The sequence below is a fragment of the Vombatus ursinus genome, unplaced genomic scaffold, assembly GCF_900497805.2.
Source record: "Vombatus ursinus unplaced genomic scaffold, bare-nosed wombat genome assembly UNPS02014779.1, whole genome shotgun sequence".
Lineage (NCBI taxonomy): Eukaryota > Metazoa > Chordata > Mammalia > Diprotodontia > Vombatidae > Vombatus > Vombatus ursinus.
The window spans coordinates 58,049,671-58,075,473 of record NW_020954557.1 but is presented as its reverse complement, the minus strand read 5'-3'; the positions used below and the strand labels follow the sequence as shown (position 1 = coordinate 58,075,473).

Genomic DNA, 25,803 nt, shown 5'->3' with positions numbered 1-25,803 from the left:
ATCTGCACCTGCCCTTGACATGAGACATTTGACTGTTCTGTTGTATTATTACTATCACTCCCATGCTGCATTGGTGCATGTGATATGTATGCTGGTTGCAGTATATGAACAAATGGTCTGAAACTTGCTTTGTGCAAGCAGAACCTTTAAAGAGAGGAGTAATAATGCACATTTATATAGCACATTAATGTCTCCACAACTCTATGAGGTAGGGAGTAGAAACATTACTATCTTTATTTTATAGATGAAGAAATTCCTCTCTGAGGAAGTTCAGAGATAGGAACAACTTACTGGTGGTCCTATAACTAAGAAATGCCAGAGCCAAGAAAGAAACTCAGATCTCCCAGTTCCAAGTCTTTTGCATTCTCTACTGCATTCTCTGGCTCAATAAGCTTCGAATTTGTATAACCTTGGCTTTCTGGGGTGGGGGGAAAGGGGAAAGAGTAGTCAAGGCATTTATGGTTTTCTGATAATGTCACTGAGAAAGGAGTATTATTATTATTTTACAATCACACCTTGACACATATGATTTATGGAAAATTGGATTTATCCACATTTCACAGGAATACAGATGTCATGAGAATTGAGGTATCCCTCTAGTGTCAAATACTTCTCTGAGGAAGTTGATCAGTATTAATAGGGGACTACCTGCCCCCAAATAACATAGAGACCAAAAGTCTTGTTCACAGAAGGCACTCAGTAAATATTTGTCAATTGACCCATGTTATTGAAGTGCAAATCCAGAAGTCACTTGTTAGCATCTTTACTGACAACTGAGATAGTGATATGTAAAAGATTATACTTCTATGGAATAATGCAAGAGGGAGGGTTTTTTCCTTCAAAACTGAGGTTTGTTGGTGGGATTCCCCCCCCCCAGAAGACCAATAATAAAGGCCAGTCTAGAAAAGAGAAGAAACTTTTATAGATATAATTGATATTTTTCATTCTTGACTACACAGTTCCATTTCTTTGTTGCCACATTTAAAAGGATGCACTCATTTTTACTATTTGCACTCTTTAAGGAAGTACATGCATTGTGATGATAATAAACTAGTTTAATTCAATTCACCAAACACTTATATAACATGCAAGGCACTGTACCTGAGAATACGATAAAAGCAAAAACAGTATTGACTGTCAAGAAGTGTACATTCTTAAAGGGACTATTCTAGGTTTGACCACAAACATTGCAACTTGTTTTCTACTAACAAAGCAAAGAAGTAAGGAAATTACTATATCATTTGGGCAAAGTTACTTAAGGCAAAGGCAATTTTTCTAGCAATCTGCCTGAGAGGCCACAATTCTCTACAAACTAGTAATAAAAGGAATCAGATTATATACATGTAATATATATATGTATAAACACATATTTGTATATAAACATACAGTATGTGTGCATATATAAACATATTTTTCCTATTTTTCCTTCTTCCCTCCAAATATTTACTACATTTCTTTGATCTGATATTTCTAACATTAAGCATCAATTTTATATAATCAGTTTATATAATTTGTAGTAGCAAAGATAAAGTAGGCAATTGATGAATCAACAATCAGAACAAAAACAAAAATGAAACTAGTTAATTAAATTTTCCCACATATTAAAAGTGCAGTAAGTTCAATTAAAGGTGTATACATACATACAAACACATTCCTATTTTGATACATCTGGCCCACCAAGTCCCAGCAGTTTTTAATGTCTAGGATATGAGCTAAATATTTTATAAAATTTTCTTATATTTGGATGAAAGGAATTAAGAATACTGGGCACTTTTAGTTTAGGAGAAGTAATCATTATATAGATCAAGAAGCAGAGTTTACTATCTATTTAGTATGTGTATATATGTAGATAGATAGAGACATAGATAGATAGACAGAGAGATAGAAAATGAATGGTTATCTTGGTGGGGGGAGGTGGCAGAGTATGGGACTGGGAAAGGCTTGCAGAGGGTGAGATTTGAACTGAGTGTTGAAGGAAGCCAGGGAAGCTATTAGGCAGTTAGACAAGTTCAGGCATACATACTTTGTACAATGCATGTGTTTATGGAAAGTAGTAGTAATTAAAATTTTAATAAATATAATCATTTTCCAGTTGATTTACATTATCATTTCAGAGATGACTTATCTTCATGTTCAACTAGTTTCTGATAAGTAATGGTACCTGTTGGTTTAGTTTTAAATTAAACTTTTTGTCAAATATTTAGTGAATGCCAATGATCTATAAAACATTTAAGTGTACTTGGAATGCACATTTATTAATGAATTCTTTAAAAAAAAAAGCAAACAATCCTTTTACAATGTGAATAAGAACCTGCCTTAAAGCAAATCCAAATGTAAGAAAAATCTAATTTTGTAAAATCTTGCATTCGGATTTGCTTTAATGCAGGGCATACACAGCAGTCCATCCATGACATTTTGGCTATAGCCTTTCTCTACTTAATTTTTATCATCAAAACAGGTGATATTTTATTGTCAACTGTTTTAATGATAAAAATTAAATAAGGAAGGGCTATACACAATTTTTTCCCTTAAATATCTTCATATGTATAATAATAAAGGTCATTGGACATATGGCATAGGTACCTGTAGTAAGAACTACTTTTGTTGTCATAATGGTTTTAGTCTAGAATAGAGATGTCTTTAGTTCAGAACACTAAACAATGTGAATGGGTGCCACTGAGAGGTCAACGACAGGAAAATAGAAAAAGAAAATATGGGATTATGGGAAGTGGATAGAAAGAGTGGGAGAGTATACATACATGATGGTGAACAATAATTACATAGAATTGCCTCAGTTATCACAAGTGCCATGGGTTATACTTGTTCTAGAATAGTTTGTGGGAGAACATGAGGACTAGCCTTGGTCATCTGTGTTCATCAAACTTGGGCTTTATTTAGATAAAACATTTTTCCTTGTGGGTGACTGCAGCTGGATAATACTATTAAATACCAAAACTCAAGTCTATATGGAGAATGGCAAGTCATTTCACCTTACTGGTTCTCAATTGGAATAGATAACCTCTACTGTCTCTTTTATCTCTAAATCTAAAATCCTTTAACTCTGTGATATACCACACAAGTATATCCGTTCTTGGAGTTAGGTGTTAGTGGCTTAGGTAAGCAGCTTTCTAGAGCTGATGGTTGACGGAGTATTTTCCTTCCACAGAGTACTTGGGCTAAGTCCTGCTGAAATAAAGAGTTCTGCACACTTGTTCTTGGCTAGATGGATATGACTATATCCAAACTTCAAAGCTTAAGGCAAAAAAACAAAGAAAAAAAGGTAAAGAGCATGTTCAGGACATCTTTGGAAAAAGTTGAAGAAGCCAAAGCCCATATGTGAGCTGGTTGTTTATAAAATAGTAGTACTTGTTTTTGTCCAAATTGAATTTCATCTCTGATATAACAATACAGTAAATGTCTCTTTCCTCTTGCAAAAAGATTCTTATAACAAACAAATATCCATTACAATTTTCACCTTTCATAAAAGTCTTATTTGCTATTTTTAGGAAGTTTAGTATTCGAAAGAGCAACAGCCCTTCCTCTGATCCCCAACCCACAGAGAATTTAGAAACAGGTCAAGAATTTCAGCTACTATTATGTACCCCAGTCCTCTAGCATAAAGATATCGTTTCATCTACAAAGTTAACATAATATCTGTTGAATGAATTCATGTTCCAGTATAATGCATCTGAATGAACACTAAGAGAACCACAGCTTCATGCTTCCCAATGCATTGCTTTTAAATGCTCAATTGTCTCTTTACAATCAGGTAAATGTAGGGGTTAAATTTAACTTTCTCTGGCTTTGTTGAGTAAGATTGAAATGATGACATTTTGGGGGAGAAATACACCATATTTCCAACATCCAAGAAGATTGAAATTAAAGTAGCCAAAGATAAGAAAACAAAGAAATGTGTTGTTGTGGAGGCCTAGAAAGCAGAGGTACATTAGGGCCCAGACACATGGATATCTACCACAATGTCATTATCTGAACATGCAATCATCAGACCCCACATTCAAATCAAATTTTCAAGGCTCAAAGGACGGGCACCAAAGAACATCCTGTACTGCTGGAACATGAATTTGAATTTTGTGATGAAGGCAGAGAGGGAGAAATGAGACCAGACATCCACAATTATTTTCAAATTCTATCAGCCTAAGTTTGCCATATAGTACTATTTCTTTTTAAATATCTGCCCTCCTCCAATCAAATATATATTCTCTGCTATCAAAATTAGACTCTGGGAAATTGTGAGATATACTTTTTATAATTATTTTACAAATAAAAGAGGCAGATATTGCTCTTCTTCACTTCTTAAAATACCAGGAAAAATAGTTCAGCAAAGAAGTAAAAAATGGAATACATACTAGCTGTTTGTTTAAGGTCTGAATTTAGGTATGGACAAAGACAAAAGAAAATTTAAATAAATCACTGATCCTTCAACTGGGTGAAATTTCAATTTTAATGTTAGTAGAAATATGTAGTTTTCATGAAAGTACTATTATGTTAATTATGGGCAGTTTTTTACGCATGTGTACGAGTGTACCCAGTATTTCATTATGAAAAACAAAGTCATACATTGCCAAATTTTAAGAAAGCTTCCAATTCAAAGTTTGGCTGAGCCACAAGGAAAAATCCTAATCAAAGGGAAATTTAATTAATCTCTCAATTGTGTGACATATTCTGCAAGTGACAAACTGATACTTTAACTATAATATTTGCTTCTTGCATTAAGATGTGGCAAAAGATTTTCAATTAACTGGTCTAAAATATTCAGCCAGAGTAGAGCTGTAGATTTAGTTCTATGTCATTAAGAAAGTTATCAGCTGCCCAGCTCTAGAATTATTCTCTGATAGCTAACAAATCCCTTTTTCTTGCTTCTTTGGTTAACACAATTATTTCAAGCTATCAGTACCATGAAACTAAACACGAAGAATAACTGAGATTGAGAACCTGGTTCCATTGTTAAGACAATGAAACTAATAGAATGCTTTGTAGGAGGCATATTAGCCTTTGGGAAGTTCCTGTTAATTATATGGAAAAAAATACCAATTACTTTCCCCCTAAATTATCCACATTTGTCAAAGGCTTTTATGTTATGGATTCACAATTGTTACTGAGAAGACAAAGGTATAATTGATGGGGTTACAAATTTATAATCAAATTCACTATTCATCATGACCAAATATTTAGATGAGATTTAAGAATATAAGCTATAAATAACTTCAATTGTGATGTGCCAGTGTAGGGGTGAGGAGGGGAGGAGAATGGTAGAACAATATCAATATTAACACACACACAATTCGAATTCTCAAACATGTCAACATTTTTTTAAATGCTGAAGGTGGAAAATAACAAGCTGTAATTTTGAGAAGTTAAGGGAATAATCAAAAGTTTCCCATCTTCTACTCATGTGTTTTTTCCTTTTCTTTTTAGGCATCACGAGGTCCCTACTAATGAAAGCCTGGACTTACTCCTTCAAGATCACTACATATCTATTTTGTAGTATAATGGAAAGATCATTGCATGAGAATCATAATGTCAAAGTTGTAGCCCCAATTCTGCTACTATGTATTTGAGTAACTCAACTATATGGACCTCTTTATTTGTAAATTAAGGGATTTGCATTCCTTCCTGGTCTAAAATTCTAGTGTTTTCTACTCCTCTTTTTATATCATATTTTTCACATTAAAAAATACCTATTTGACTTGGTTTGAAATAGGATCACTTGCTTCCCTAGACCTGTGGGACTTCTGTGTTCTTCAACGCTAGCGAAAAATTACCTTTGACATATAATAAATGGCCTTGTTTTGTTACATGAAATCATTGTTTACCTAGAACTCAACAGTCTTGCTTGATTGCGCTATGGTGTTCAATGGGAGTCAGAAAAAGAGATTGCATATCCCTTACTTTTATCATTTAAATCTTTCTGAAGTGTTTGCTTCCATTTCCAAAAGAGAGTAACAGCTGATCTTACCAGGATTTTAGAAACCTATCACTAGATCAAAAAGATAGAATAACTACAATATTTGTGAAAGACTAGGAATAATAAAATCTGTTAGCTCCTGTTAGAGAGGAGATAATACTTACAAGGCAGACATTAAATACATTAGCTTATGTACAAATATTATTGGAAAGCAATTATCAAATTAGCAATGTAACAAGAACCAAAGCCTTTTTTCCCCTTCCACCTCTCTCTTTCCCATAAACAGAGCTAATGATCTGAAAAGGAATAAACATCTATTTCAAAAGGTTTCACAAACAATTAAAAGTAACAGCTCTGTGCAACTCTTACGTAATATTTTAAGAATTACAATACATTTTCATAGACTCATGACCCTAATCAGTCAGTTTTACAACACATGAAACAGGAAAGCATGAAACTAGGTAATTAATAAGCATGAAAATTTTCTAAAAGCTTGTGTAATATGAGGTAAAAGGGAATTTTGGCATTTCAAGTGTTCAGTTTTCATATTTGCGTCACATGACCTTTGCAAATAAAAAGGAAAGATAGTAAAATATTTATATCTGATTTAACTCACTCAATAGTTTTTAAAAAAATTTATTAGCTATACTAAATCCCAATTTCCTTCTGTTTCTATTATTACTAGTATCTGTATACCTGTTCTTAGAGCTTTAAAAAAAGTGCTGCAGTTTGATCAAACCATTTAAATTTTGGTATCATTTCTGTACATATACCTGTGGTTCCTATTATACCTTCCTTTTACAGGTTGTTTTACAAAACACTCTTGTTATTCCTCATACACAAAACCTTTCCTCCCAAACAGATTATATTGGTCTTGAGGGCAAGAATCATATCTTTTCCTTCTGTATCACTTCCTAGTTACCAGTATGGAAGGCTGCACACAGTGAGTAGTCACTCAGAAACACTGATTCACCAATTTTCATCATTTATGGATGACAAAAGTTTTCTGACAAGCATGCTGTGATGCTTAGCTCACCCAAGAACATGATTATTCCCATTTATATTTAAAACCATCCATCTTTGGAGGACTCCTATTCATAGGATGTTGATTCTTGAGAAAGAAGTCAAGACAAAACCATTTATTAAGCACCTACTATGTGGGAGGGAGAGACATTTTATTTTCAATTATATATTCTCTCCCTTCCCTTCCTTCCTCCCCCACCCATTGAGAAGGAAAGAAATATAAAAACCATTACAAATATGTATAGACATGCAAAACAAATTTTGGCATTAGCAACATTCCAAGGGGGAAAAAATCAAGGAAAAGAAATAAATAGTAGAAAATATGCTTCAATCTGCACTCTGAGTCCATCAGCTCTCTTTCTGAAGGTAGATATCATGATTCATCATGACTCCTTTGGAATTTTGGTTGTTCATTGTGTTAATCAGAGTTACTAAGTCTTTCAGAGTTGATTAACTTTATAATATTACTGTCGTTATGTAGATTGTTTTCCTGATTCTACTTACTTCACTTTGCATCAGTTCATACAAGTATTCTCAGGTTTTTCTGAAATTGTCCCTTTAGTCATTTCTTACAGCATAATAGTATTCCATCATATTCATATACTATAACTCATTCAGACATTCCCCAATCAATGGACATCCCAGAAGATATATTTTTGTTACTGGATATATAACTACCTTAGATTGTAAGTCTTCTTTCATGTTTTAGAACCTTAGCTTTCATCAAGTCATCGTTTCATTCAAGAATTACTTTCAAAGCAATAGATATGCACAGGACCATGTGATTCATTTCTATTGATCTTGTTGCTGAAGAGCCTTGTGGTCTCCCTCTCAAAGTCTGTCTTCGTTACATTTCCCCCTTCTTTCTTAATACATTTATTTCCTAGTGTTTTTTTTTAACATTTGCCCCAACAGTATTTACATGATTATTTTAAGGTGACTAGACTGGATTAACCAAAAGTAAGTGATTAGAATGCAACAGAAATATGATCAGTTTACAAATAGCTAAAGCAATTCTCCTTGTAGCTTTTTTTCTGTATCCTAGTGAACTGAGAGGTATATGACTTCTATTAGTCATTCCTCACCCATGCATTCTGATTGTGTATGGTCTTGAGATATTTTTCAATGTCTAAATCATATTAACTTTAATTTTCCCACTCAATATTACCTTCTGTCTGAACCACCAATAATACAAGTATAATTCATCTATTCTTTGATAGACTACACAACTTTTTTAAAAAAAATGTTAACCATCTTAAACTACATACAATTAAAAAAAGAACATTTCAATACATTGTACAGAAAAATATATCTTGAAATTTACTTTGCAAAATTATTTTAACCTTCAGTGCCATATGAATTGCAGTTAAGTTGATCATCATATTTCTTAAATATTTTGAAAGTCAAACAATAATTCAGTACAAACTAGTGCTAGAATATACTTCTTTAGAAAAAAAACTTCTATATTGTATCTTTTATCTAAAGAGCTCAAATTCTCTTTTGTTCATTCAGCATCACTGCAGAATAGGTATAGGTTTTTCCACCACTTCACAAAACAGATAATTCAAGGGACTCATCCGAGGATATGCACCAGTCATAGACACCGACTGAATTAGAACACAAACCTCCTCAATCCCAACTCCTTCATATTGCCTCCCTTAAAAAATTCTTCCAATAAATATCGATACCATGGAAAGTGGTCCATAGGGTTTATGCAAAAATTAAGAAAATGAAAGGTTTTACTTTGGAGGTTTTGACAAAAAAGAATTTGTCACCAGTTCATCATACTTGGTAGTCTTTCCCTATCCAATACATTAATACTACAAATTTTTCTGTTACTCATCATCCTCAAAAACATTGTACAAAGGGTCCTTTTTCATGCCATAAGTGAAGCATTTACCAATCCTCTCATAACAAACATCCTGAGGGTCCCTAATATGTTTTCCTTATAATATCAAACCAAGTAGTACATAGATTTCATTTTCCTTTTACCTTCAGAACTTTGAGATCAGATGTCCTTTAGGTCATCAGAATGAATTTTTGGACTTATGGACTGAAAAAATATTTCTATTGATGATTTGGTTAGTTCATAGCAGATCGCTCATAAATATTTGTTTTGTCCTACCCTTCTCAGAAAAGAGCACTGACCTAGGTACCTGTATCTATGGAAGAATGTTAGGACTATGGTCAGAGATAGTGAGGAGAAATTTGCTAAGAACCTCATATAAGACAGTATTATGATATAAGAATGATATAGGAAACTTCAGGTTTATTAAAAAAACTAATTGAAAAAATTCACTAATTCAACTTTTATTATAACACAAATTTTCATTTTGATTCTTCCATACCTGACTCAGATTAATTTAATGATTTTGAATACAGAAAACATAGATTTACTCTTGTTTTAAGAAACAGTTAAGAAAATTAATACCCCTGACTTCAGCAAAAAAAAAAAATACATCTCACATAACAAAGTTCTAAAGTAGCCTATTAAATAAATTGTAACTTACAAGTTATGATAGATCCTTACACATTATCTGGAGTCAGATCAATACATCAGTGACTAAATGCTTTGATTTGAAAAAACAAAAACAACAAACCACTGTTGCATGTAATTGCACATTATTGTCTGATATGTTGAGTCATTGTATTTAAATTTAAGGCAATAGTATCTGAACTTGCCAATCATGGCAAAGACATAGCTACATCAGTTTAAAAAAAAACTACTAAAGCAACATGGTGACTTGAGTGTGATTCCCCATTTTCTTTCATTCCTCTTACCTCTCTCTTTGCTTTTGCTTAGAAATTAGGTTAGCTGAAAGATATTCAAAGAGTTCTAAGTATAGGTATTACTAATATAATACAATTTAGTATTAAAATGGAACTTTATGAAAAACTACCTATTGTCTTCAGTCCCCTTCAATTCTTCGAGGTTGCCATAATATCTCATTGCTTTTATGAAAAAAAAAATCATCAATATAAAATTCTCATTACTTTACCTTGATTGATTTTATTCAATTCTATCATATACATTTTAGTGCAACCTATTTCATAAGATATAAAGTTGCATTTTTCCTAAAAATATTTTATTCCACCATTTGTCTATACTATTAATTTAAAAGTCTATGCATTAAACCTATTACTCCTAATTCCTAGAGTAATGCGTAATTTCACATAATATTCATTTGACTAATGATAAGTTAGAGCCAAGGAATACTATAAAATATTACTGCAAAGCTTTTATCTCAGATATGCAAATTGACTTTAGAAAAATTGTTTTACCCTATTACGCTTTATTAATGTGATTCTATATTTATCACAACTAACAGTCATTTACTATTGTTCTATTTCTGAACTTGGGTTCAGAGAGAACTCACTTTGCATACTTGATACTTTATTTGAAAATGATGTATATTCTTGCAGTGCATATCAGTGTTGATTAGCATTAAATTTTTTCAACATGCTAAATTTCAGTTTGAAGTGCATTACAGCTGTAAAACATAATACTGTTAATGAGGATAAAAGAATGTGTTTATATTGAGTTCTGTTACCACATAGTATAGTTGTTTGAACACCTTTCTGATTTTCCTAATTTCTTTTCCAGCGCAAAGAATTGAAACCAAGGATGAAACGTGTATGTGTGGTGTTACTCCTGTTTTAAGGAACAGTAAAGAAATGAACATCTCTGGCTTCAGCTAAAAATATTACACACACATTGTATACACACACATACACACATTGTATATGTACATATGTATTAATGAAACTGATTATCTGGTGCTAAATTGACACTTAGGATTCATATTCTTTTTAACCCCTTTCAGTTTCAAGAAAATCACATCCATTTCTTAAGCACAAGTTTAAGTTAAATATAACTTATTAACAACCATCCTATTGCTGTTTTTGATGTAGTTTCAAACAGAAGTTTCAAAACAACTCTGATTTGCAAACATGTCATTGTACTTTAAACAGAGAGATGTTTTCAGCCTTACATTTCAGGAAGGCGAAAAAACACAGATGTGATTGTTATTGTGCATAGACCACAGACCCCTTAAATAGGTTAACTTTTAGATCAAGTATCATTTTGCTTTTAAGCTCACTATAGGCCAAAATAAGATTTTGTTTTTACAGTACTATTTTTTTCACACCTTCTGGCCAAATGTTTGGAGTCAAATTTGCTTATGTCATCCAGACTTTGATTCCCTAAATTGTCACTAGTCCTTGTACATGTTTTTTTGAGAGGGCTCCCCCCCTTAAGTACAATTAGGTTGTTATTATAATAGAAAATTTGGATTTAAACTCCTATATTTTAATATCATATTATAAATGGGTCAAGTGGGCATGTGTGCCACTGCTAAAACAAAGAGATACAGAGTAATGGGATTTCAGTCTTCTTAGCAGAAACAGCAAGATATGTTTTTGAAAATGTCATTTACTGTAACACAAATCAATATTAAATGCTTTATGCAGGAAGCACACTTTCAGAAAATGGCCCTTAAAGCTTTCTGTGGATCCAACCCTAATTACCAGAGCAGGCTCTTACAGTTTGCCTCCCTCTTCAATTATTTACAGAGCAAAAAAGCCAAGTGGCATTGCATTAGCTATATTAAATGTTATGTACTTGGTTTCCAACTTACTAATGGTACATAAAAATCACTAAGGTAAATGTTCCTGTAGAAAAGTGTTTCTCCCCTTTCTTCACCTGAGTGTATTTATTTATTATTCATACAATTAAGTGTGGAATAGTACAAAAGACTATCCTTCAGGCACCTTATGCTGCATAATTTAAACAGGTGCATTAAACATATATGTTATCTAAAAGGCAGTGCATTGATTACTTCACAATATTTCTTTAAACAACTCATATCTACAATGCCTCTGTCACTCATATAAGCATCTCAAATCCCTGAAAACATATTAAGGTAAATTTGAGGGAAAATTAACGATAGATACTAAAACTGCTGCCATCTTGATGCTTTCTGGCTACCGGGCTAAAATGGACTTTTTTTTTGTGGTGGTGGCAGGGTAGGAGAGCAAGTAATTCTCTATTTCTTCAGTTTACACAGTTATAGTTTGACATGATCAGATATGCTATGTGCTATGGTTCCTTATTACCATGGACCACACCTACAAGGAAAGGAAGCTTATCAAACTGGCCAGGGAGGTCCTCTTCTTTATGGGCCAAAAGTATGTTCTTTCACTGGCCAGAGCCTAAGTATAACCTCCAAATTAAAGTTCACACGCTGTACACATACCTGATTCATATTTGTTCTATTATGAATTGTGAAAAGAGATGCTCAAGACCCCTCGTGCACCCCCTTTGCATTTGCCCTCTTGCACAATGATACTGCTAAAGGTCTGAGGCCAACAGTATTTTTGGACCAAATACAATTATTTTAAATGAGTAGAGAGAATTCAACTTCTCACAGAAATTAAGCCAAGATATGCCAAAGAACAAAATTTCCCATGGTCCCTAGAAAATGAAATTTTTATAGCTGAAGAACGTCAGCAGTTATCTCTTGTCAAAGACCACTTCAAATAAACATCGAAAATTGTTTAACCTTCAACAAAGAATGCTGGTAAAAAGGTGTTTAACGTCACAAAATTCTAAATGGTAAAATTATTTCCCTGGATAAAAATGTGTCTATCGTCCCCTCCTTTGCAAAAGTTACTGGGCACATGTGAGGGGGGGCGTCAATGAGTATTGAATAAACTTCGGCCACTTCTCTACCCAAAACTCAAACATAAAAGTAGAAATCAGTAACCAGGTGATGTGCCATAACCACACTAAGATCAGAGGTGAGGGGGAGAGTGAGAAGTAAGAGAGGAGGCAGAAGAGAGAAAGGCACAATTCTAAACCGACCTGCCAGAAGTGATTGAGGAAGGGGGCAGTTCAGGGGTGGGGGTGGCGCATGACTCAGGAGGAGGAGAAAAGCTAGTTCTCCATAGGTGAAAGCCCAGAAGAGTGGGGGTGGTGGGAGAAACCGAAACGAGGGTAAGGTCCTGGGTAGCAAAGGCCCACCTAGCTCACGACGGAGGGAGCTCCCAGCCTTTCGCGTAACCCCTCCCCACCTCAGAGGAAGGAAGGGGCTGCTGGCTTTTTCCTCTCTGGTCTCTCCCTCTCCCGATTGCTTTCAGAAACCCGATCTTTGCACTCTCTTCACTGAGAAGCCCTACGCGCTCAATCCCAGCCTGGGCTATAGTTAGCAAGATCCAGTCAACTATAGCAGCAAACAGCAGAGCGCGCAGTGCGCTCCGCGCCTCCTCTGCTCCCCCCCCCCCCCCCCAGCTCCCGCCACCCCACCCTAAGACACCAGATCCCCAGGAAGCTACCCGGACCCATATGAGCCAAGACCCCATCCCCACCCTGCCCTTGGCACCCACCCCAACTCCCCACCCCTTTCCCATTTACCTTCGCCTGGAGATACTGGGGGTAGTAGTAGGTGGTGTACTGAGGGTACATCTGTTGTTTCCACACTTTGCCCATGAAGCTGGAAATATATCCTGCGGTGCAGGGACGGGGACACGTTGGGGTTTCCAAGTCTAGGTCTCTCCTGTCTTTCTCTGTTCCTGGCGCGGCTGCTGCTGCTGCTGCTGCTGCTGCTGCTGCCGCCACCTCTGCCTCTGCTCCACCTCCTTCTAATCCCAGACCAAACCTCCTCTTCGTCCTCCTTCCCCACCCAAGCAAAAGAGAGAAGAGACTGCAGAACCCAGAGGGCACCTGGGACCGGACTCTCCCAAGGAGTTTCCTCCCTAGTCTCCTCGGTTTGCTTGGAGGCCAGAGCAAGGAGCACTGGCCACTTTCCACTCCAGGCGGACTGCACTGGAGCAGGACTGGAAAAGCGATCGATTAAAGTGTAAAGTGCTGCGGCTGCTGCTACGGCTGCTGCGGCGGCGGCTGCTGCTGGGGCTGCGGCGGCGGCGGCGGCGGCAGCGGCAGCTGCGCTCGGTGCCAGGCAGCATCGGGGGGGGGGGGGGAGGGGGGGGGGGGGGGGGGCAGGGCTGGTGAGTGCAGACGTGGGGGGGAAGGGGAAGGGGCGGGACTTAGTCACTGTCCAAGCCCAGAATGGGCTTTAGGTGTGGGCTTTAGTTTTTGTTTTGTTTTTTATTTTTAATCAGTCCTTACCTACAAAGGGGCGGGGGGCGGAAGAAGGTTCTCTGAACCTAGAAGCTCCGGGCAAAAAAAGGGTTTCTTTGTGTCAAAAAGGAGATTCCCTCCTCTCATTTTTTGGACATAGATTACGAAATGTAGAGTGGATACCTTGAACGTTTTCATTAGTTTTATTTGGTCCTTTAATGGAAACAGATTTTTCTTATACTTTTTTTTCCCTCCAGTGATTAAAAAAAAAGAAAAGAAAATCTTAACAAGGAGCGGAAATGTTTAGTGCTTAGGACTAGGACCTGGAAGTCAATGTCCCTGGGTTCCTTTTATTCTAGGCCTTTTATTCTAGGCCTTGCCACTGATTTGCTAGATCCGAGGATCACAGGATGACCTTGGGAGGGTTAGTGTCCTTCAGTTTTCCCAGCTGTAAGTGAGATGCAATGATTTCTACTTCACGAGGGGGCAAAGCTTACACTCTCTCTCTCTCTCTCTCTCTCTCTCTCTCTCTCTCTCACACTCTCACTCACACACACTCACACCCACTCACACACAGCACCTTCTTGATCTTCCATAAGAAAGATGACATACAGAGAGAAGTGTTATTAGAGGACACAATATAGACACGAATTTTTCTCTGCATCTTTCTAATGCTGGCAGACTGTCTGTCAACTCCCACTCATGAGAAGGGAAACTCCCTTAATCTAGAATATTTTAAGACGATTTTGAAAGACACTCTCTGACATGATTTTGCAATGTTTTCTAGTGCCACATAAAATCAATCTCTCTGTCTCTCCTCCTCCCTGCCAACCTCCTCCCAACTGTCAAAGCTCTAGACAGCCCTGATCCCGCAGTGGCTCAGTTTGGTATGTAACTAGATGTAATTTAATGGAATTAATTGGTCCCTGAAGCTGTATGCCGAAGGAAAACTTTTATAATCTTTTTCTAAATAAAAAGTGTACCAATATATACAAATAGAAATATTTTAGGGAGAAAACACTCTAGGATGGTGTGTATGTACAGTAATAAAATGTAAAGAAAAAGTCACTTGTTATTAAAGGAAGACATTGGTCAGTTCGGTACACAACTAAATATTTAAGTAAAATCAAATTTGGTGGTCAGTGACAAACTTTATGCGTATATGTGGAACATGTAATTGAAATGTTTAGTAAGTAATTTTGAATAATGAAATGGTGAGCTGTTACCAGTATAATTTGTATCATTCCTAAATGACAAGGAAAAATATGGGTTTGCAATTGAAAATTGTGACAGTGTAGCTTATGGATATGGGTATATGAGGGAATCAAATTTGTTGACTGTAACACAACAGAACAGACACACATATACCCACAGATATATGCAGAGTATTCAAGGTGGATCAGCTCATTACACTTCTGTACTTAAAAGGACCAAGAGAATAGTAGACATCTGTCCCCCAAAGAGTGTATTGAAAACAAAATGGCAAATGTTATCCTATCTCTATGTAAAACAGTGGTTATATATATATATATTTATATATGTGTGTGTGTGTGTGTACACACATACCTGTGTATGTATACCTTGTGCGTATGTATACATATACACACATACATGTGTAGGTTTACACATATGCACACACATATTTTTATATTTGGAGTATTTATTCTTAAAGGTATTGCCATGTATTTTACTACCTCAAAACTCACCTGCCACTTTTTTTTTGCCCATTCTTTTAGGTTCATAAGTTCTTCCTGTAGTCACTGTGAATTTTTTTGATTTCCATGAAAGAAATATGTACATATGTCATCTGCAAACATGGTGACTTCATTGAGTTGTCTGCACCAGAGGACTTAGAAAAATTTTTTAAAAATCTTTCTTTACACTTCCAGTAAAATAAGTTCTATGGACAAGCTCACCCCTTTGAGCTTTAATTAACTCATCTGTAAAAAAGAGGATAACAGCAGCTCTATGATCTTTATAGGATTATTGTGGCAAAATTGCTTTATAAATCTTAAAATGCTACAAAATGTGCTATTATTAGTGTTATGTATTTTTGCTTTTTTCCTCTTATCTTTAAGCCAGTTATTTATTCATAACAAAAGACACTATCCATTCCTCTCACTCTCAACCATGATGAACCTTGTTAAAAGCTTTTGAAAGTCTAACTAGATGGCACCCACTATTTCCCTTTTATCTGTGTACTTATTTGGTTTATGAGAGAACTCTAACAAATTGGTTAGATATGGTTTGCTTTTGCGGAAACTATGTTGTCTTTTTGTCAGTGAGTTGTTTTTTTTATTATTAATTTAGTGATTATGTCCTTTGTTATTATCAAAACCATCTTTCCCAGTAAGGAAGTAATACTTACAAATTTGTATACTACCCTAGTTTTCTTTTGAAGATTTTCTTATGAATACAGGAAACATTTGCAATCCACCAGTTGAACACAATGGTGACTTTTAATAAAAAGAGACTGCAGTTTTAATCCTTGTTTCATCCTTGAATTCCTTCAAAATACACACTGCTGCATTTATTGATTTTTGTAAACCTCTGGCTAGCTGCCTTGCAAATGCATGCCCTTAGTTGCAAGGAGTGTGTGTGTGTGTGTGTGTGTGTGTGTGTTTTGGAAGGGGACTTAAAATCTGGTTGGTTTAGTCCAAACCTATCACAACTACTGGAAAAAAAATTCATAGGCTTATGTTTTTTTATTCAGATTTTATTAGGAACCTTTTTGATGCAGAAAAGGGTATTGGTTTTGGAGGTTGGATTCAAATTCTGCCTCTGCTACATACTAACATGTGACCTTGGACAAATCCATTACCCTTTCTGTTCCTCAATTTCCTCATGTGTAAAATTAGAGAGTTGAAATAGATGGTAATCAGAATTTTCTTCTGATTCCAAATCTTTGAATTTTGAATAAAATTCTTTGTTAGAAAGAAGCTAAGTAAATCAAAAATATTTTAAGAGTTTATGACTATTTACAGTTTTGTCTTTAAAAACAGGTGATTCACATACATACATAAATACATACATAAAATGCAGTTAAGAACTGTTTGGATTGTGTGATGTTCCTTGTCACCTCACAATTAGACCATGAACTAACCTTCAAACAAAACTCCCTTCCAGTTTCTCCTCTACCAATCCTAGCTGCATACTGATGTTAGATTAATCTTCTTAAAGTATTCCTTCATGCATTTTACTTCACCATTCAAAAACTCTCTATGGCTCCTCATTGCTTAGAAAATAAAATACTTTCTCATCTGTTATAGATTAGCAGAAGTGATGAATACCTGAAAATTCCTGAGATGAATCAAAATGACTGATGAAATATTATCAGATTCCCTTATTCAACAATTTAATAATGTATTTTTATTTATAATACTTGTGTTAAGGGATGTGACCAATATGCAAACCATGTTACAACCCAAGTTTATATATACATATATTATATGTGTATGTCAATATAGATAGTTAGATACATACATAGATAGATAGAAAGAAGAGATCTAAGCTATTGCTTACAATCTAGAATCAATACATATTGTTCCATGTGGATCAGCCCATTATGCTGCATGTCTTGAAGAACCAAGAGAATAATGGACATCTATCCAGAAGAGTGCACTGAAACGTTATCCTATCTTTAGTGCAATTTATACCTGGAATTCTACATGCAGTTCTGGTCACAGAACATTGAGAAAGTTATAATGGGACTAGAAAAGATCTGGAGAAAGGTAACTGAAATGATCCCAATGACTTCTGTTTGCAGATCTATTTTAAAAATTAAGACATTTTGGCCTAGAAAGATGATTAAAAAAAGAATGAGAATTTTAAATAGTAGTTATGTTCTCTAAATTGCCTAATAGTAAGATGATTGAAATTTGAGTGAGCAAAATATAGGAGAAACCAAAAAAAGTACAACTTCATGAAGTATGTAATCCCAAGAGATGGTAGTGGTAAGAAATATAAATGGCTGCAAAAAGGATTTAGAGCAATTTGTGAGTGACATAAGGATATTGGATACTAGGAAAAGCTTGCATATAATTGACCCCTATAGACCATCATGTGTCTTAAGCAATTCTTACCTGCTTGATTACCTATTTGAAGAGAGTTCAACTCATTTTCACAGACAAAATTGAAAAAATGGTAAAGGATTTTAGACTCATTGTATATTTTTAGCTTATTTTCCACAAGGAACTCATGAAAGTTTTCTGATGAAATATATGGGTTGGCATCTGAGTGTGATACCCTTATTCTTTCATGGTATGTTTTATTATTTGCAAAAGAATGGTAGGTTGGATGGAACATTGAGTCAGAGACATTATGGTGATTCCTATGGTTTTATGAACTTGTATGAGTCTGTGACCCATTTTGTTAAGATGTGCGTGACTTGGAGGCTGAGTGAACTGAAATGCTCTCTCTAAAGGTAGCAGTGATCTCTTAATTGCACAATCTAATGGCCTTTTCTCAATCCTCATCTTTCTTGACCTCTCTGCAGTCTTTGATGCTGTTGATTACCCTCCACTCCTTGATATTCTCTTCTCTCAAGGTTTTTGAAACGCTATTGTTTCCTAGTTCTCAGCCTACTTGTCATACTGTTCTTTCTCTGTCTATCTTCTTTCCTGGTTCTACATATAGGTTACACACACTATCCAGTTCCTCAAGGTTCTGTCCTGCACCCTCTAGGTTGTTTCCTCTTTTTTATTTTATTTGGTGACCTCATTAGCTGTCATGGACTCAATTATTATCTCTATGCAATGATTCTTAGATTTATTTATCTAACCCTAACTTATTTCCTGACCTTCATTTTCAAATTGCCTGCTAAACATCTCAAACTAGATGTTCTATAGACAACTTCAACTCAATATATCCTAAACTGAATTCATTACCTTTCCCTCTCCGCTCTTTATAACTTTGCTATCTCTGTAGAGGGCACTACCATCCTCCAAATCCACCAGACTCACAAAATAGGTGTTATCTTCTGCTCCTCACTTTCTCTCACCCTGCCCTCATATCCACTGTTGACAAGTCCAGTCAATTCTGTCATTGTAACATATCTTATATATTCCCTCTTTTCTTCTCTGCCTCTTCCATCATGCTGGGCCAGAACTTCATCACATTGAATTGATTGTCATAAAGTCACTCCCTCCCACCCCATTCAATAAACGTCAGTGGTTCTCTTACATCCAGCATCAAATATAGACTCCTCTGTTTGGCTTTTAAAACCCTTCATAACCCGGCCCCTTCTATCCTTTCCAGTCTCATAACACTTCCATGAACTCTGTGGTACAATAACTTTGCCTCATTCCTAATTCTTGAACAGGATATTCCATCTCTCAACTCTATGCATTTTGATGGGTTATTCCCCATTCTTGGCAGTGAGGTGGTGCAGTGGATAGAGTTCTGGGGCAGCAGTCAGGAAGACTCATCTTCCTGAGTTCAAATCAGGCCTCAGACATTTACTACCTATATGATCCTGGGAAAGTCATTGAATTCTGTTTGTGTCAGTTTCCTCATCTGTAAAATGAGTTGGAGAAGGAAATGGCAAACCACTCCAGTGTCTTTACTAAGAAAAGCACAAATGGGGTTATGAAGAGTTAGACATGACTGGAAACAAATGAATAACAACCCCCATTTCTGGAATTCTTTCCCTTCTCATTCCTACCTCCTGCCTTTCTTGAAGTTCCAGCTAAAATACCACCTTCTATAAGAGGCTTTCCCCAATTCTTCTTATTGCTACTATCTTCTCTTTGTTGATTATCTCAGACTGATCATATCTATAATTTTATATTATATATGTTTACACATAGTTGTTTATATGTTGTCTCCCCCATGAGAATGTGATCTTCTTGAGAGCAATAATTGCTGGGTTTTTTTTTTTGTTTTGTTTTCTTTGTATCCCTAGCAATCAGCACAGTGCCTGACATCTAGTAGGCTTGTAATGAATAATTGTTGACTTAACTTTAGAGAAAATATTTCAGGCTATCTATGGATTTTTAAAATCCCCATAACTGATACAAACTGAAGACATTACACTCATTGAATCTTAAGTCTAGTTGAAGTATGGAATGGCAAGAAAAGGAGGGAGAAAAAAAATTGGATGAGAGCTCAAGGCTAAGGAGATAAAAGAGTAGAGTTGTTTGTTTTTGAAGAAAACCAATGACATCACAGGGTGTTGTCTTGACTTGTGAATGAATTGGAATTAAGTAAGGCAGAGTTGCTCAAAGTATTCAGCCTCATTCTCTCTTCCAGAGTCCTTGAAGTCCAGTGGCAAGACAAAAGTCAAGACGTCTAATGATAGCCAGGGATGTAGTAGATGACCTTGTTATCTTCAATGTCTGACCAAGCTCTAAGCATTCCACATGATACAACTGGGAATCAGGAAGACTCATTTTTCTGAGTTCAAATCCAGCCTCAGACACTTTGCCCAAGTTTACTCAGCTATAAAATGAGCTGGAGAAGGAAATGGCAAACCACTCCAATATCTTTGTCAAGAAAACCCCAAATGGGGTCATGAAGAGTTAGACACAACTGAAACTCCTGGACAATAATAACAACAACAGAAGTAGAATAGAAGAATGCATCATTATGATGGAATGAGGGGCTCAGGCTCCTGTTCAATCAACTTCAGGTCAGCAACTGTGCTCAATGTGTTCTAGTTACTTTATTGGTTAAGGTACCTGGGAACCATTAAAAAAAAAATTTAAAAAAATAACTAGTGACTTTGACCCCATTAGCACTGTAATTAACCATGAATACAGCTGACCATGTTTCATAGAAGATAGAGGAAAAGAACTGCTAACTCACTGTATGAGCTTGGGCCATTCATTTAACCTCTTGCACTCTAGTTTTCTCCTCTGCAAAATGCAGAGATCGAAATAGCTGGTATCTATAGTCTCTTCCAGGCCTAAGGTTCTTTGAGTCTATGATTTCTTTGCTTCTAGGAGTCAATGGCTATAAATCTTGGAGGAGTTGACGTTCATATACCTTATTTAAAAAAAATAAAAGCCTACAAAAATTACTATCTCCAACCAATGACACTGAGGCACAAAAGAATTAGTTGTTCAAGAGAAAGAGTTGAGCCAGTGAAAGATGTAGGAACAGATTATCATAGCTTCTTATCTGACTCTTCCAATTTACAGGTCAGTAGTCTTCAAAAATGGGACAGCTACATAGTCCGGTGGATAGAGCACCAGCCCTAAAGTCAAGAAGATATTAGTTCAAATCCAGCCTCAGACACTTACTAGCTATGTGACCCTGAGCATGTCACAACCCCTATTTGCCTCAGTTCCTCATCTGTGAAATGGGAACATACAAAAGAAGGAAATGGAAAATCATTCCAGTATCTTTGCCAAGAAGCTTCCAATGTAGAGTTGGACATGACTCAACAACAAGTCTTCACAAGTTTTCTGGTGTTAGTTTTTTTGGAAGGGTTGGTAAAGTAGGAAATTTTTGAGTCCTTTGAAGGAAGAAAAAAAGTCTAAATTATAGCTAATTTATATTTTGTATCTCTGCATTTTATTCTGTTTTCAATAAAACCATTCAATGGTATGATTTTTAATAAATAATCATTTCATTAAACATGCAAACATAACTTCATTTAAAAAGAAATTGAACCCCTCTAGCAGTCGCCTTTTAAGGAAGAAATTTAAACAATTGTGGTGACATTATCAGTAGGCCTCTTAAAATGGTCCTTCAATTCTAAAAAGTGAAAAATATTTTTTATATTAGAGGATACTTCTCCTGCAGTCATCAGTGAGATAACCTTTGGAAAGGCATCAGGCATTATAGAAGGAGAATTATGGGAGGTCTCATTTTTGTTTTCTTTTTAAAATAAGAGTTAACCTTTTACTCTCTTTTAGTACTTTTCACAAGAAGTATGTAAAAATCAGAGGCCATGCCTCCCCTGAGGCAGAACATCTGTTATCCTTCAATTTTACCATCTGACTAAACTATCTTTTTTTTCAGATCATCTTTATTTACTCAGAGTTGTTCCTATTCTCCTTCTTGTACAAAAGTCACTGTAAAGATGTTGAAACCTACTTATGCTCAAAATGATTCTTCATTGCACTTTGGATCAATTTTTATTCCTTGAAGGTTATAGTTTTTTTTTTTTAAGATTCTCAAACATAGTGTATCTCCATGAGAACCTTTTTTTTTTAAGTTAGGACTTTGCACTTGGGACCATAAGAGTACTGCATTATTTCCCAAATGTTATACTACTCCACTCTAGGCCTAACTCATTGTCCATTTGGAGTACTTCCCTCAAATATATGCACTTAAATACTGACTCAAAGGACTGGTCGTTCAACTACATGTCATATCTGGACGTAGACATTTCTCATACACTTTTCTTTTCCTTCATGAGTCATTAGGTTGTTCCTAATTGCTAGTGACTTCCCACTCTAACTACATCATATTTAACTATTTTGTACTTGTTCTCATTAATGTTTATATTATATATGTACTTCTCTTCTTCATTAGAAGGTAAATTCCAAAAATGCCTATTCATATCCTTTGACCATTTATCAATTGGGGAATGAAGAGCAAAATGAGCAGAACCAAGAGAACATTGTATACAGTAACAGCAATATTGTTTTAAAAACAACTTCAAGATGCTAAGTCATTTTGACTATTATAAATACCCAAGTTAACTACAAAGGACCTATGAAGGCATCTGTTGTTCGCATCCAGAGAAAGAACTGATGAATATAATTATGTATAGAATGATTTTACACACCCACACACATACACACACCCATACACACATATTTGTGTCTAATGGTAGCCAACTGTATGGTGGGGGAGGGGAGAAAAAAGAAAATTACATGATAACTTTATTATATATTTAAAAGGAATAGCAAATTTCACATGATAGATTTGAAGTTTCATGTGCAATCATCTTTTTCTATTCTACTACATTATGGAAACGCTTATGTTATTTCATATATTAATTTTTTTAAAAAAAGGTAAGTTGCTTGAGAGTAGGGATCATTTCATTTTTTGTATCTGTGTCCCTACCACTTCTCACAGTGCTTACTACAGAGTAGATACTTAATAAAGCTTGTTAATTGATTGATTTTGAATAATAATGGCTTCTATGGAGGAAGTTCTATGTTTTAGAAAATGATGCAACCAACAGAATAACAGCTTCAAATAGAAGTATCTGAAGAATATGACTTTATATAGCAGAGGTTCTTAACCTATTTTGCATCATGGACCCATTTGGCAGTCTGCTGAAGTCTATGGACCACTTTTCAGAATATTATATTTAACAACATAAAATAAATAGGATTACAAAGGAAACCAATTATGTTAAGATACAGTTATCAAAATATTTTTAAAAATAAGTTCCTGGACCACAGGTTAATACCCATGTTCTTTAGGGAGACACTTTTCCATTTGAATCTTGCATAGGACATCCTCCCTGGCAATGTTGAACACCTTTATCAATTATATCTCTCTCTCAGTTATAACTGAATTGAAATTAATAATCAGAGAGTCAATGAAGAAAGCTATTTCTATGTTTGCATTTATCAAGTGTAATATCATATTACAATAGTCAGGCTGTTTTAAGCCTAGGGAGAAATGTAATTATCCCTGTAATGCATTTGGTTCCCTCCTCCTTGACTTCATTTTGTATGAAAAGTTCTGAGTATGTTTAAAAGTGCTCTGAGTGCCCAGTTAGGAAAATTCTTAGCATCTAGATGATGTTGGGTTCTCTGTCTAATCTTACTTTTATATCTATCTCTAGTCAACCACTGTCCTCTGTGATGGAGGCAGAATTCAGTTTAGTAGAAACATCTAGGTAATGAAACAACAGATAATATTGTAGTTTCTGAATAAACAGGCATTGGGAAGGAAAATACTGACCTTTAATTGGGATTTCCCTCAGTCAGGGTCTTTTTTTCTCAGATGTCTGTAGAGTCAGTTGCTATTCTGTGATACCTACTTTCTCTGTCACAGCTCAGTTCTTTTTCTCCACATTTGCTCCAACCTCTAGAATCCAGAAGAAGAGACTCTCTTAACCTCTCAATTCCATCATAGCCTCTCTTTTTTATGCAAATTGCATTGGGGAATATTTACTCTCTCCCACAATGGTTTTGACTAATTCAAGGAGATTTATGGGCCCTTTTTTGTAGTCAGTTCTGATTGTTTAATTCACTCAATAGTTTTTCTCACCTAGTCAAGGCAGCAGAGCCAGTGAGGGGATTTTAACACTACCATTGCACAAGGAATAAATCTTGTATGATCCTAACACATGCATAGAAGAGTTAATGGAAGAGAGCCACTAAGGCTGCATTTTGCTTTTTAGACACAGATTTCCAGGAAGGTGTGTGGGGGGAGAGAAATCAACACACAAAATTCACAGCAGGATTTCATATTATTGGTAACTTTTAGGCAATTTAATAACTGTTATGATGTGATATACTAGAAAGAGTTGCTGTCAAAAGTTAGCATATTCTCTTCCTCTATCTTCATTTAGGAACCTTTTATATGCATACAACTCATTTTCATAAAAATTAATCAAGATGAAAAAGTAGGTATTGTAGGATTGCTATGTTCTCTCAACTGATTTTTTTTAAAAAAAGAATTATTATTGTCTACAACTTCCCCCAATTTTTTGGGTATCTTGACCTCCCTGAGATATCTTAAAGAACAAATCATTAATGCTTTCAGGATTGTGTCAACTCCTCCATGGATTTACTTGAATATTTGATCTGGTCCTTCTGCTTTTCCCACTTCATCTTCCTAAGTACCATTTCTATTTCTTCATCTAGCACTTCATAGACTGGGGTGTTAGGGTCTAAATGTGGTACTTTTTGTCACTCATGAAGAAACTAGATTGTTATAGATATACTGACAAATGAATTTCATTTTACATCTTATTTTTGTCTTCCTGCCAATTCCATTTATGAATATACTTAGGGTGATGTGATTCAGTTAATTTTCATGCCAAGTGTTTTGTAAACTTATTTTTGTTCTCACTGAATTTTACTGTTTTGTGACATGATACTCTTCGTAATCCTCTGCCACCCCTGTCTATAGCCTTTTTTACTAATGAGTATATTTTCTAAACTGGCATAGCTTTTGGTGGCTAGTATTTCCAGTTGGCAAGGAGATCAAGTGTTTGCTGAGTAAGACAATTTCTAGGTTCTTTTTGCCTCCTAATTGTGGTGATTATTTTACAACAGTAACATTATTCCAGGAAGTTGTGATAATTAAAGTCAATAATTTTATTTTTCCATTTTCCATTCTTCTTTATTTTTTTGGACTTTTTAATTAATTTATTTTGATTGATCAACAATCATTTCCATAAGCTTTTGAGTTTAAATTTTTTCTCCCTCTTCCTGCTTCCCAAGATGGTGCACAATCTGATATACGCTATACATATACATTCCTATTAAACATATTTTCACATTAGTGATGTTGTAAGGAAGAATTAGAACCAATAAGAGGAACTACCAGAAAGGAGAAACACAACAAAACAGAAGAAAAAACAGCAAATAGTATGCTTCGATCTGCATTCAAACTCCATAGTTCTTTCTTTGGATGTGGATAGCATTTTCCATCACAAGACCTTTGGAGATGTCTTAGATCCTTGCATTGCTGAGAAGGGCTAAGTCTATCAATGTTAGTCATTGCACAACATAGCTGTTAATGTGTACAATGTTCTCCTGGTTCTGCTCACTTCACTCAGCATCAATCCATACATGTCTTTCCAGGTTTTTCTGAAGTCCACCTGCTCATTTCTTATAGCACAATAGTATTCCATTAC

General features: G+C 35.3%; 1 protein-coding gene across 1 annotated transcript in view; it reads right to left on the bottom strand.

Moving 5' to 3' along the window:
* Positions 1 to 13,839, bottom strand: part of RBMS1 (RNA binding motif single stranded interacting protein 1) — a 255,087-nt gene extending 241,248 nt beyond the window's left edge. The window contains exon 1 of the mRNA XM_027865728.1: positions 13,362 to 13,839. Within this exon, the coding sequence (XP_027721529.1) occupies positions 13,362 to 13,436 (75 nt within the window). The 5' untranslated portion in view covers positions 13,437 to 13,839. The remainder of the gene's footprint in view (positions 1 to 13,361) is intronic.
* Between the last annotated feature and the right edge of the window lie 11,964 nt (positions 13,840 to 25,803).